The sequence below is a fragment of the Pan paniscus genome, chromosome 5, assembly GCF_029289425.2.
Source record: "Pan paniscus chromosome 5, NHGRI_mPanPan1-v2.0_pri, whole genome shotgun sequence".
Taxonomy (NCBI): domain Eukaryota; kingdom Metazoa; phylum Chordata; class Mammalia; order Primates; family Hominidae; genus Pan; species Pan paniscus.
Window position 1 is genome coordinate 103,057,201 of NC_073254.2, and position 14,982 is coordinate 103,072,182.

A 14,982-nucleotide genomic window follows, 5' to 3' on the forward strand; every position below is an offset into this window, starting at 1 on the left:
GATTGGAGTTGACCAACGGGCAGCAAATATAAATAGGCATGCTAAGACCAAAGACTGTACTCTATGAGTGCCTGAGGCTCAGAAAGAGGAAGAGCATCACAGAGACAATCCATGTAACAGATTTCCAAGAGGAGAGGAATGTAAATAAGATTGGAGCAGTTTTTTTCTCTCCATTTCTTGAGATATGATTCATAGGAAAATCCACATCTTGTTTTACCACATAATAGAGGTACAAAGCAATATACAATGCTCCTGAAGTTTTCTTAGGATACATTAACAACCCTTCAGAAGTAGAAACAACCCATGTTTATTTATTTCTCAGCAATGTACGTTGTATTCCCACCAGCATCCAAGGGCTCGTATTTTCCCATTGTCAAGAGTCGCAGATATGTGCAATTACATATAGTAGTGACAGGGCCACAACTTAAGCCACAAGTTAACATTTAATTCTCATTTGACACTCATTTGACAATTAGCTGACTGTGAGGGAGGCGGGGGGTCTTCCTGCTGGTCATCTTGCTGGCCAGTCTACATTTGCAGAACTGAGTTAGACTAGGAGAACAAATAAGTATCAAGGGCAGTAGGGAAGTGATAAGGGAGAGGGCTAAGGAGAGAGAGGGAAATGGCTCAGAAAGTAGAACCCTGTTAAATAGACCAATCCTGTTAAACATCCATTTGGCAATTTGACTTCAGGCTAACAGCAGCAAAGCCACTAATAATGGTTAAGATTCCTGGGTCTCCTGCAAACTTGGGAGAAGGGAGGTGGCATTCACAAGTGTCTACCTGATCTTCTTGCCATTTCCCAGAGGCAAGATGGGAGCTGGAGAGCAAAGCCTGGAGTTATACAGCTGTGAGTTCTGCCACAACTAGACAATTACCTAGTCAATTCTGAGCATCTGTTTGTTCATTTATTTAAAAAGAGATAGACAAAGGCCGGATGCGGTGGCTCATGCCAGTAATCCCAGCACTTTGGGAGGCTGAGGCACATGGATTGCCTGAGCTCAGGAGTTCGAGACCAGCCTGGGCAACATAGTGAAACCCTGTCTCTACTAAAAATACAAAAATTTAGCCAGATGTGGTGGCATGCACCTGTAGTCCCAGCTACTCGGGAGGCTGAGGCATGAGAATTGCTTAAACCTGGGAGGCGGAGGCTGCTGTGAGCCAAGATTGCACCACTTCACTCCAGCCTGGGCAACAGAGAGAGTCTCTGCCTCCAAAAAACAAACAAAAAAACAAAAAACAGATAGACAAAGCAATATATGCATTATGCTTGTTATGATTTGAAACTAGGGAATTCCACGGGCTATCTCCTGTGAAAGAGAGGATCCTTAAAAAATAATTCCAAGTAAAACTGAGAAATCACAGCCTAGAAAAGAAGCCATTGCTCACCTGAAAGGAATTCATATGGCGAAGGGATGAAGGCAGATTGGCATTACTCTTTGATAATATCAACAGCAGCTCCAAGCAGGTTGCAGAGGGCAGGGTTAGCGGGTGGACGCTGATGTCACTTTCCCACGAGCTGACAAGTCTGGAACACACCAACACATTAACTTTCAAAAATGCATTATCATAATTATTTTAAAAATCTGATATGAAAGAAGAAAACTCAATTGTGAGAGAAAAAGGCAAAGTACAAAAACTAGAAATAAACTATATTAAAAATTCACAGAGAACATGTCCAAGACGTTTTTATGGTGTTGTTGATATAAAGCAGATGGATCAGGCAATTTTTCAGGCCATCATTTCATACTCTGAAGTATACAGTCACAGGAAATGCAGTCTTAGTTGTGTGGGACCTGCTGGGGGAAGGGGTGGCAGAGACTAACGGCTAACACACTGAATGCTTCCTACATTCTATGCCCTGTTCTACATGTAATCTCGTTTACCCCTCAGAAACCTAACAGAAGGAACTATTGTTATCCCCATTCTACAGCTATGAAAATGGTTTTCTGAGCTGGATAGGCCCTTATGGAACATTTAGCTCAGTGATTTTCAAACTTTTAAAAAGTGACAGAATCCTTTTGTTAAAAAAAAAATCTTGTAATAGCCCCAACTTATAATACAAATAAAAGCGAAGCTGCTGTGTCTGAAGGGGAAAGGTTGGCAGGAGGCCTCCCTTCATCTTCCAGAGTGGCCCTTGAAGCATCTCTGCTATATCCTGCGGAACCTATTTGAAAATCCTTTCATTTTAGAGATCAGGAAACCAAGGGCTAGAGAAGTAAAGGGATCTGTCTGAAATGAGGCAATGTGTAGAAAGTGATATGGCTGGGGCTAGAATCCTGGCTTCCTGGCTCCTCATCTAGTGCTTACAGTAAAGGGAAACATCAAAAAGTAATTATGAGAAAATAAAATAATAAGAATAGCATGAGTTTTAGGTTTTCAACTTTTCTGTTTACTTATTTCCTCTCTGATCTGCAACCAAAGTGTCTCTTATCACTAATTTTAAAGATATATGTATATAATATTTATATTGGTTTATATAAATATACATGTATTTTTTGCCACTTCTATAAACTTCTCTCTGAAAAGCAATCTTCAACCAAATCAGTGGTGAATAATGGAAACTTGGAGAGAATCAGTGGTTTGGGACATAATGGATTTTAAATACTTTACAGAACAAGTCATGGCAAATGGTTTAGATGTTTTATCAATCAGGTTACTTATTATGCTGACAGATTTCTGATGTGGGGTGATGGAGTTCACTCTCTGTTGAAGTAACGGCCAACTAGTTGGACTGGAATAAGACACTGGTCCAGTTTTTGTGTAGGGGAGAACAGATCACCTCCAACCCCCTTTTAGCTCTTAGTAGGCTCTTCAGCTGGATCTGGGAGCCAAACTGACACCAGGCAGATTAACAAGAGAAAAGTCTACAAATTTTATTAGTTTTACATGTACATGGGGATCTTTACAAGTAAGTGAAGTCCAAAGAAGTGGCCAAAGCAAGATGCTTTTATACATTTTTTTGGCACAGAGTGATAAGTATGAGGAAAATGACAGGACAAGGAAAATCTGGCTAGAGGAAGTAAATTTTCTAGGGGAGTCACTGGAGATATATGGTGTGGGCGTCTGTAAAACAGATGGAAGATAAGGTATATATGTTTATTTGGGTCCACTGCAGTCTCCAATTCCAAGTCTCGGGTGATAAGCGCTGTTTTCTCACCTTGGTATGGAGAGGGTGCCCCTCCCAGAGGAATCTTGATCACTTGCTGCATGCAGGAAAAGACAAACCGTGTCCTTTAATTTTTTTTTTTTTTAGAAAAATAGAAAATTTTAATCTTTACATACAACTTGTCAAGACCCCTAACTGTTTTTAAAAAGTTCCCCCACCCCCCTCAAAATCTGTAGAGCATAATAAGTCTTGGCCTAAACTGACCTGATTTGTAAAATATCTTCCTCTCTGCACTTTTCCCTTCAGCCTGAGGCTCTTTGCTGATCCGCTCACAACAGAAGCAGCTTGGCTTTCCTCTGGTAGTACCACCAGCCCGCAAACGTAGAGTGTACTCTCCACCCCTGGGTCACAGAACTTCATTCTTCCCTGCTCTGTAACCCAAGGACCCTACAGCCTCTGAGGTCTAACACCCAAGCTCTTCCTTGCAGAAGAGCTGAGATGCTAAGGAGACCATTTGCAGCGTCATAATAAGCCCTTGATTTGTTGAGCTTCCACACGGCTTTCTTCAACCACCTGGCCCACTTCCTTCAACCACATTCCACTTTGGAATGCGTGTCTTTAAGGCACCAAGTGATCTTAAGAATTGGCTCTGTTTCTTTGAATCCAGTGATCCAAATTCCTATCTCAGTGAGACCTCCAAAAAAAAAAAAAAAAAGAAAAAAAAAAGGATTGGCTCTGCTCCTAAGGAATGTAAGGCCTGCCTTTTACACACCAGTTGTATTTAGTGACAGCTGGATGCCAGTCCACACCCCTTCAAGCACCTCACAGTCCCAAACAGGGTGCTCCTACAGGCCTCCCAGGGTCCTGTTAGTGGAAGAAAGGCAGCTCCAGGAAGTCTTCATCTAGCCTTCATGACGGGAAATAGTTAATCCTCTGGGAAATACGCTTGCAGTCCCGGGAAGAAAAGAGTTGTTCCTCCTTGGGGACATACACCATCATCTTGGCAATTTCATTCAGTATCTCTTCTGTATGCAGGAGCTCCTAGCTCAGGAAGGCATCCCGTCCACACAGCCTCATAAGACTCCAATTTCTCCAAAGTTTTCACCTCTAAATAATCAATATACCAATCTGACACATTTTGGGATGGCATGTCCTTCACTCCTTCATAGGCGAAGGCACACTTAAGTGTCTTTTCTGTGTTTAAAAAATTATCTTACATTGATTGACTGGTTCTGCTATTCTTTTTGCTTTTACTCATTACGTAACATTTTCAACATTTCTCTGGAATGAAAATTAAAATGTTGCTGTCTTTTCCATAATTCAAACTTAGTGCTAGTGCAGTGGCTCTAAGCTCACTCTCCACCCACACCCCTTCCTCATGCTCTCCATAATCCACTGTTGTCTTACATATACAGTTAACTGGGCCTGGAAGGCAGTTATCCTTGTTGCTGAATTTCTATTCATCCTGTGAGACCCACTTACATATCATTTCTTAGAGATATTGTCCTGTTTCCTTTATAAGAACTTGCCTAATACCATACTTATATCACTTACATACTAGTAAGGCATTTGTAAGTGATATAAATATGGTATTAGGCAAGTTCTTATAAAGGAAACAAATGCCTTAGTAGTATTCTTATTTGGGATACGTCTATGTCTCTAATTCTTTCTAGATCAGACATGAGTGATTTCCTCTAACTTTCTCATCTTCTTTGGAAATAAAGATTTAAAAGTTGCCTCAATGCTGCTTTTCTGCAGACACAGTCAGGTATTAACCTCTTACTGGCTAAAATAAATACCTTTTCAATTTTCTCACTGACATTTGTATGTTCAATAAAACAACTCAAGTTTTCAGAATTTATACCCCTGACCCCAACTCCTGCCACTCACAATAGGGTTCACTGAAGCTACTTTCATTCTGAATTTTTTTAAAAAGTGTGGTGAAAAGGTTTTTGCTTTTTCTGAATTGAATCTCTTGCCCTGGATTGTGAATGTTCCTTGGGAACTCATCAGTGAATCTCTAAGACCTATTCCAGGCCCATGATGCTTTGGACCTTCTCGAAATGAGGTAAACACTGTAGCCTGGACCATGGCCTACCACGGTAGAAAGCATCTCAAGACAGTCACTTTTTCATCATTTTCCATTCCTCTTTGGGCAGTAATATATTTGCAAGAGAAAGGGAAAATGGTAAATTATGCAAATAAATATTTTGAAGACACATTACTTAGTTAATTATGGCTATAACATGGTCGCCTTTAATTTTTACAAAATTACTTCAGTCTTGTAAGCCTAAGGCCTTAGGTTTCTTCTGACTATCACTTATCCTAAGCCTAACACATCCAGGCACCAGGTCAGGCACTTTAGTTATATTTCTTGTCTCTAATCCTAAAGCAGCCCTGAACGGTAGGCATCATTCATCCCATTTCAAAAATAGGAAACCAAAGGCAGAGAAGTTAAGTGATTGTCCAACGTCATGCAGTTAGCAAGAAGTAGGACCAGGATTCAGTCAGGTCAGCCCGAATGCAAAGTCTGTGCTATTCGCACCACACCACACTGACTGCTGAGGACACTGTATATATTATCCTTTCCAAGCAAACCATAAGTAGGAATTTAATAACTGAATCTGCTAATGCCTACTTCTTCTGCAAGATAACTCTTTGGCTTGCAAAATATAGTTGAGTATTTTGATCTTTTTTTAAGAAGTTATTTGGTGGGAGGATCACCTGAGGTCGGGAGTTCGAGACCAGCCTGATCAATATGGAGAAACCCTGTCTCTACTAAAATACAAAAAATTAGCCAGGCATGGTGGTGCATGCCTGTAATCCCAGCTACTCGGGAGGCTGAGGCAGGAGAATTGCTGGAATCCAGGAGGCAGAGGTTGTGGTGAGACGAGATCATGCCATTGCTCTCCAGCCTGGGCAACAATAAAACAAAAAAAAAAAACAAAAAAGATGCTAATTTATTTTTTATACGTGTGTGTGTGTGTGTGTGTGTGTGTGTCTGTATTACTTTAAAACTTGACTAGGAAAGGTAGTAAGATAGACAATGAAAAATATTCATGTTAGAGTAAGTGAAAATAACCATGTGATGAGAAAAAAAGATTAGGAGGCAATACATTCACAGTTGTTTCCACTACAGGAAAATAATAATCTGGTTTTTACATTTTCTTCTTTATCCTTTTATTTTTCAAGTGTTATTTTTATAATCAAAAACAAGTAATGTTATGCTGTTGATGTGATTTCTGGTTCAGACAACGGAAATTTTAAATGCTACTTAAAAGTTTCAACATGCTGCTAAATGGCTATGGTATGACCTATCAAAAATGGACACTCAAATAGAAATAAAAATACATTGGCACCGCCTTGTCACTCATCAGTGAGTGATCATGGACAAGCACTCTGGAGCCTAATTTCCTCACAGGACCTTGGAGTCAGGTACCCAACCTCTCCAATGTATCAAACTATCGAAATTTATACAAAAGGACATTGTTACAGTAATGATAACCACAGTCACAAAAAAGATACAATTAGTTATCATGTTAGTTACCCATGTCTCTATGTAATTACAGACATTTGCATGGTATGTAAATCCAACATTGGCATTTTAAAATTAATCCTTAAAATATTCTGTGATTTAACAATTTTTATTCCCATTGAAGCGCATAAAGGAAAAGAGTGTTATCTTGATCACAGGGCCAATAAATGATAGGAAAATCTCAAGCATGATCTTTACCATCTAAATCCCATTCTTTTTAATATTCCATGAACAAGGCAAAAGTATATTAGGCATTATTTAATTCCACCCAAAGAGATTAAAAACCCCAAAGGCAAATGATAGGGTAAATTCTAGATATCTCAAAGCCCTTCATCTTAAAATAATTTGAACAATCTTATTTTTGAAATTAGACAAACCAGCTAGGTCTAATATTGCTCACATTTCTAATGTTCATCCTGCTCTTTCTATTCCCACAGTACGTTTTTCATGAGTCTCAGGACTTATTTCTAATGTTATGATTTATAAACTTTCTCTGTAATTTCAATCACATAAAATATTACTTTAATCACAGGAAGCATTCATACATATGAACAAAGAAAGTAATAAATAAAAATGAAATTAGTTGTTTAGGAGAGTAAGAACTACAGGTAACTTTCCCTCAAAACTTCAGGTAAAGTTTTCATCTTTTTTTTTTTTTTTTTTTTGGAGAAAGAAATAAAAGAGAACAAAATGGAAAGAGGAAGAAATGGCTTGGCATACTGAATTCATACAGTATATCCTAAAACAATCACCAAACTCATTATGTGGAATTTAGGACATATGTTGATAAAGCCAGAGGTGTCATTTGCAACTCTGCCCATGACTCACATATTATATTAGTCTTGGTTCTCTAGAGAAACAGAACTAATAAGACAGATAGATATATAGGGAAGTTTATTAAGGAGTGTTAACTCACACAATCATAAGGTCCCACAATAGGCTGTTTGCAAGCTGAGGAGCAAGGAAACCAGTCCCAGTCCCAAAGCCGAAGAACTTGGAGTTCAATGTTCGAGAATAGGAAGCATCCAGCATGGGAGAAGCAGGTAGGCTGGGAGGCTAAGTCAATTTAGCCTTTTCATGTTTTTCTGCCTGCTTTATATCCTGGCTGGGCTGGCAGTTGATTAGATGATGACCACCCAGATTAAGGGTGGGTCTGCCTTTCCCAGCCTACTGACTCAAATGTTAATCTCCTTTGGCAACACCCTCACAGACATACCCAGGATCAACACTTTTCATCCTTCAACCCAATTGAGTTGACATTCAGTATGAACCATCATAAATATCAATACAAATGTCTGTTGATCAAGCATTTTAAGAACCATAGGGCAGAATCTGGAACATTTCTGGTATTTCCTATAAAGACATCACAGACTATTGGACCTAAATCAGTAATCATCCACTATAAGTCAATAAGAAAGATACTTCAAAAGGAACAATGAACTAAACATCAATTGAAACTTACTTCTGTGACTTTTAAAGTACTGAGAGAGGAAAAGCTTTCCTAGGAGACCAGAACTGTCAGTCAGATGACCTTAGTCTAACAGACCAAAATACAAGTAGAGGACACACCATCCTTATTTCTAAACTTTTGCCTTGTCAAAATTCCCTAGAGAAGCAACTATGGCCTATCTATTTTCAAAGAGGCATTGAGAAAGGGAAAAAAGTCACTTTCTATCACTTCTAACAAAAATGGTGAAATTGAGAATGAATCAAACCAATCAATATCAAGAAAAGAACCTGAGTAAATAGAAAGGTGATATAGTCTTCTAGGAAACATGGAGGTCGTTTAATGTAACACAGGTTAAAATGACAATAGAAATGATATAACAACTCTACCAAAATTAAAATATTTAAAAGGAATCCAAAATATTATTGTGTAGAGAAGAAAAAATGGTATGTATGAGAGAGCTCAAGATGAAAATATTTAACTTAAACCTCGTTTCTCATATTTTAGTAGATAATTTGAACTCTTCAACCCTAGAAGAACCTAAGAAAGCAAAGAACCTATTAAAGATATTGAAATATTATGTTGCTTATACCTGTAAATTTTAGATGCTCACTTTCAAAGCTACGCCAATGATATGTCCATCAATTTAAGCTCACAAACTAGCAAAACAAGCAAATTGCAACAACTTAGTGATAGAATTTTTATAAACATTCACCTATTTAATACATAACCAAAATTTTAAAATTCTTATAAGCCACTCTTAGGAATACAACATTTTGAAACACCTAAATATATTGGAATGTTTGTTCTGACGAGCCATATTGACTGCATTATACTTAAAATATTTCAAAAGCATTAATTAAATAAAAATAGACCCTGAAAAAAATGCACATACAAACTACTGTTTGTCCAAATAAAGTTCATTAAGTAATGAACAGTATCCACAAGAAAATTTTTCTTTGAAAATGACAGAAGAAAAATTTGACTCTTTTAAATTGCAAATGCCAAAATTGGTCTTTAATTCTCTTTGAATTAAAGGGATCTTGAGAGAATTTAAGTACACAATTCCTGAATGCTATGCCTTTCAAACTTTGCCCATATGACTGTAAGTTTGTCAAGGTTAATCTCCCACACATCAGAAAGCATTGGGAAAATGGTTCTCATTTAAATAAGATACCAATAAGGCAGTCTCAAAATTAAATGTATTACTTCATGCCAAAAAATAAGAAATGTTGTCTTTTATAAATGCTTGTATCATTGCAAGACAGCAGTCACTAAGAACACAGAAATTAGACTGGGAACACTTTCATTAAAGAAGAGAACAGTGGCTCACGCCTGTAATCCCAGCACTTTGGGAGGCCGAGGCCAGTGGATCACCTGAGGTCGGGAGTTCAAGACCAGCCTGACCAACATGGAGAAACCCCACCTCTACTAAAAATACAAAAAATTAGCCCCGTGTGGTGGCGCATGCCTGTAATCCCAGCTACTCGGGAGACTGAGGCAGGAGAATCACTAGAACTTGGGAGGCAGAGGTTGCGGTGAGCCGAGATACCGCCATTGTCCTCCAGCCTGGACAACAAGAGCGAAACTCCATCTCAAAAAAAAAAAAAAAGAAGAAGAAGAGGAGAATCCACCCTACAAACAAGCCTGTCAGAAACTTCATAATTAGAAGTGATATAATTAAGAACATAATAATTAGAAGTCTATCTAAAGAGGCCAGCTACTTCTTCAGATTTTAAAGAACTTTTCATTACGGAAAATTTCAAATACAAATTCAAAAATAAGAGAGAAAAGTGTAATGAACCCATGTACCCAAGACCCAGCTTCAAGCCATCATTCTCACATGGCCAACTTTGTTTCATTTGTATCTCCACACGCCCCCAACCCCTCTGAATTATTTTGGAGGAAATCCCAGACAACATATCATTCATTTCATGAGGAAATAATTCAGTATGTATCTTTAAAGATAGATTCTTTTAAAAAGAATATCCACAATATAATTTATTACACTTTGAAAAAAGTAACAATTCTTTCATATCAGGTCTGTAGTTAGTGCTCAAATATCCTCAACCGCCTCATTATTTTTTTTTACAGTTTGAGTTTGGACTAAATAAGATCCATATATTGCAACTGACTGGTATGTCTTTTAAGGCATTCCTCATCTGTATGCCACATATTGTTTGATTCTATTTATATAAAATGCTCAGAATAGGCAAATCCATAAAGATAGAAAGCAGATTAGGGGTTGTCAGGGGCTGGAAGGAGGAATGGGGAGTGATTGCTAATGGGCAGAGTTTCATTTTAGGGTGACGGAAATATTCTGAAACTAGATAGTGATAGTGGCACAACCTTGTGAATATACTTAAAAACCACTGAATTGTACCCTTTAAAAGAACAAATTTTATGGTATGTATATCATATTTAAATTTAACAAAAAAAGAATTTGTGGAAAAATTAAATCAGCTCTAGGGATACCTATAGATCTATTCAGCTCTTTCTTATCAAGACGGATGGATGCTGAATGCACTGATTTAATTATGTAACAGTGAGCTAGGAGAACTAGTAAATATTCCCAACAGAAACTCAAACATATTATGGTTGCTATTGTAATTAATTCTAGAAAATTTTTACTTGCAAACAAAATGTGAGACAAACTGGTCTCTATACTATGTAGTTCACCACCTTAAAAATATTTTTTTCATTTTTTTCATTTTATTAATCTTTTATTTCCATTCCCTGCCTCAAATGGGAAAATCAAGCCCCACATAATTTACTCTGTCGAGCTGGCATCTGCTCTCCCTTGTCCTTCACTTTTTCCATTTTAAATATTTAAACCATTTCTTCCCACTTTTTGTTCTGAGATAATTGTAGAGTCACATGCATTTGTAAGAAATACAGAGATGCTGTCTATCCTTCACCCTGCTTCCCCTAATGGTAGCATTCTGGATAACTACATCAACATTGATATAATTCACCAACCTTTTTTAAACCTCATGTTTAAACATGCATTCATTTGTGTGTGTCTATGTGTATTTACTTCTAGGCAATTATTTCACATGTGCAGACTCGTGTGACCACATTAACACTGAATAGCCAACATACAGAACAGTTCCATTACGAGCATCTCTTAAGATAACTCTTTAGAGGCACAACCACCTCCCTTCCCCATCGCCTCCACTCCCTACCCCCTGGCAACCACTAATCTGTTCTTCATCTCTATAATTTTGTTATTTCAAGAATGTTACATAAGTAGAATCATATAATATGTAGTCTTTTTTTATAACTCACCATAATTCCCTCGGGACTCATCCAAGTAATTGTATCAACAGTTCATATTTTTTTTCTTTTTTAAAAAGAGATGGGGTCCTGCTCTGTCACCTAGGCTGGAGTGCAGTGGCGTGATCATAGCTCACTGCAGTTTTGAATTCCTGGGCTCAAGTGATCCTCCCACCTTAACCTCCTGAGAAGCTGATTCTAGAGGCGTGCACTGTTACACCAGGCTAAGTTTAAAAAAAAAAAATTTAAGAGACAGATCACTATATTATCAAGGCTAGTTTCAAACTCCTGGCCTCAAGCAATCCTCCCACCTCAGTCTCCAGAATAGGTGCAATTACAGGCTACTCAACTCCATACCTAGCTTTCATTCCTTTTTATAACTGAGTAAATTTCCATGGAATATAATCACAGTTGTTTATCCATTCATCTACTGAAGGACATTTGGGCTGATTCAGTTTGGGGCTATTACAAATAATAGCTACGAGCTGCTATGAACATCTGTGTACAGGTTTTAGGGTGAACATTAAGTTTTCATTTCTCCAGGATAAAAGGCCCCAAAATGCAATTGCTGGGTCATATGATAAGCACTTACTTAAAAAGTTCTTAATTTTAATGTAATCAAGTTTTTCTATTTTTAAAGCTTACCACTTTTTGTGTCCTGTTTAAGAAATCTTTGCCAAATCTCATACTGTACTGCATTCTCCCCCTTTTAACCTCCCTCACCTCTCCCTATTTCCCCTGCCCCCCACCCCATCACTGATCTCTCACTATCCACTGACCACTCTCTGCCCTCAAATCAACTGCTCTGGGACTAATAATTCACTCTCTTTAATGGCTATATAACACATCAAGGTGTGTATGTCTAAAATACTATACCTTGGTTATCTTTTCTCCCAGTTTTCTTTTCCTGCTATGAACAATATTACAATAATGTCCTTGCTTACATTTCTTTACATTCTGGTACTTTGATTTGTTTGGAATAGAATCTCAAGAGTGGTAATATCAGATTGAGGTGTATATGCATTTTTTAATTTTAATAGATATTTCTGGAAAGTCTGTGCCAATTCACATTTTCACAACCAGTCATCAGAGTACTCTTTGCCCCATACTCCTGCCAACAGTGAACTAACAGTTGGGGTTTTTAAAGTTTGATGGAAGTAAAATTATTCTGTGCTATTCATCTGGTTTATATTTGCTTAATTCTAGTGAACTGGAGTTTCTTTTCATATATTTGTTGGCTGTTTGGATTTGCTTTCTGTGAATTACATTTTAAAAATTTTATCTTATTTTCAAATTTCGTTGAGTCATTTGCAGAGGTGCTTCATTGCACAACTTCAGGAATGCCATCAGTAGCCTCAATTATTAGGCCTTTTCTCATCAGTTTGTAAGCAATACTCAAAATCAAATTATAAATGGCAAAACATACAATTATCGCAATTGAAATCAGGAAGTAGACAGGAGTGGTCACTGTCATTGATTAACGCTTTCTTGTAAAGGAGATGTTAAAATTAATCCCCTTTTCCCCTGGTGATATGACTGTTTTACTTAGAAAGCCTGAGAGACTGTGTGTTAACAACAAGAGTTAAGAAAATGTGCCCAAGATATTTATGTAAAAAGCAAGAATCTCTCTATTACACAGGGCAGGGGTGGGGGTGGGGGTGGGGGTGGGGGTGGGGGTGGGGTGGGGTGGAAGTGAAGCCTAAAAATAGTAAGGAAAAACCTTCCTCTTTTACAATAAGAACATCACGATAAAAATACTTAGAGGCCAGGTGCAGTGGCTCACGACTCTAATCCCACTTTGAGAGGCCAAGGTGGGCGGATTGCTTCAGCTCAGGAGTTTGAAACCAACCTGGGCAACATAGTGAAATCCCGTCTTTACTAAAAATACAAAAAGGTAGCCTGGCATGGTGGCACATGCCTGTGGGCTCAGCTACTTGGGAGGCTGAGGTAGGAGGATCCCTTGAACCCAGGGGGTGGAGGTTGCAGTGAGCCAAGATCGTCCCACTGCACTCCAGACCGAGTGACAGAGTGAGACCCTCTCTAAAAACAAAACAAAACAAACTTAGAAAATTTAACAAAAAAGACAAAGAGCTACAGAAATTAGACTACATAACCTTACTCAAGAACATAAAACAAGACATGAAAAAATGGAAAGATATACTTAATATCATAAAAGTGTCAATGGTCCCAAAATTTATATTTTAATTTAATGTAATTTCAGTTAGAATCCCAAAGGGGTTGGTTTTCATCAGAACTGGATAAAATAATATTACTTGCAAGAATAAATGTTTGAAAATGACCATGGTAAAAAGAATGCCGTAGGCATATTTGCTTTCCAGATACCAAAACATATAATAAAACTAATGTAATCAAGTCAAAATGGTGTTAATATAGAAGTAGACAAATAGATCCATGGAACAAAACACAAAATCCAAAAATAGACCCTAATGAAATGTAACGTATTTCTATGGTGTTTACTCATAGTCATATAATAGAACATGATATACTATTATACATATAATTATATATAATAGAACATGATATAATACAATAGAAATGATATACTATTACAATTTGAGGACAGAAAAATTGATTATTTATTAAGGGTGATAGTTCAAAAAACCACTCATCTGGAAGAAAATAAATTTAAAAACCTATCATATCATTTTCAAAAATAAATTCAAGATGTATCACAGGCATATATGTAAAAATAAAATAAATCTTGCCAAAAACTCTAAAAAACTACTACAAACACAAATCTATAAGGGTTTTATAATTTTAAAAAATTGTATTGCTAATAAAAAAATTTTAAATCACAGGCAGAGGGCAGAAAACCTTATTGACAGAAAGAACCTCTATGAATTTACAAAAAGAGGACAAAGGACAGAAATTCATTTTTAAAAAGGTTTTTAAGTAGTGATTTTTAAACCATTTTGAAGGTCATAGGCCTCAATGACAATATAGTTAAAACTAGGGACTCTGGGCCGGGCACTGTGGCTCACGCCTGTAATCCCAGCACTTTGGGAGGTCGAGGCGGGCAGATCACGAGGTCAGGAGATCGAGACCATCCTGGCTAACACAGTGAAACCCCATCTCTACTAAAAATACAAAAAATTAGCCACGCGTGGTGGCAGGCATCTGTAGTCCCAGCTACTCGGGAGGCTGAGGCAGGAGAATTGCTGGAACCCGGGAGGCAGAGGTTGCAGTGAGTCGAGGTCACGCCACTGCACTCCAGCCTGGGTGACAGAGCAAGACTCTGTCTCAAAACAAAAAACAAAAACAAAAACAAAAAACAAAAAACAAAAACTAGGGACTCTCTCCCCTCAACAACATTCATTTTACAAAGAGGATTTTGCATATAATTTTGGGTGTTTCTCAGATCACCCTCCTCTCCAAGTCCATTCATTCCCTTCTTTTATATAAATAGAATCATACAACATGTGGCCTTTTTGGTCTGGCTTCTTTCACTTAGCATAATGTTTTCAAGATTTATGGACCCCTGAGTAAGGATCGCTGCTTTTCAGTCAAAATTCTCTTTTTCTAATTTACCATTTTCTGACAAAATAATTAAAACAGTTCCATTTTGAACTAACTTCTAATTATATATCATAATAT

At 37.6% G+C, this 14,982-nt stretch overlaps 1 protein-coding gene across 7 annotated transcripts in view; it reads right to left on the reverse strand.

The window, feature by feature from the left end:
- UBE3D (ubiquitin protein ligase E3D) overlaps positions 1-14,982 on the reverse strand; it is a 474,449-nt gene that overhangs the window by 364,762 nt on the left and 94,705 nt on the right. For all 7 annotated transcript variants that reach the window (XM_063605398.1, XM_063605399.1, XM_003816375.6 and 4 more), the window contains exon 9: positions 1,390-1,528. In XM_063605398.1, the coding sequence (XP_063461468.1) occupies positions 1,390-1,528 (139 nt within the window). The remainder of the gene's footprint in view (positions 1-1,389; positions 1,529-14,982) is intronic.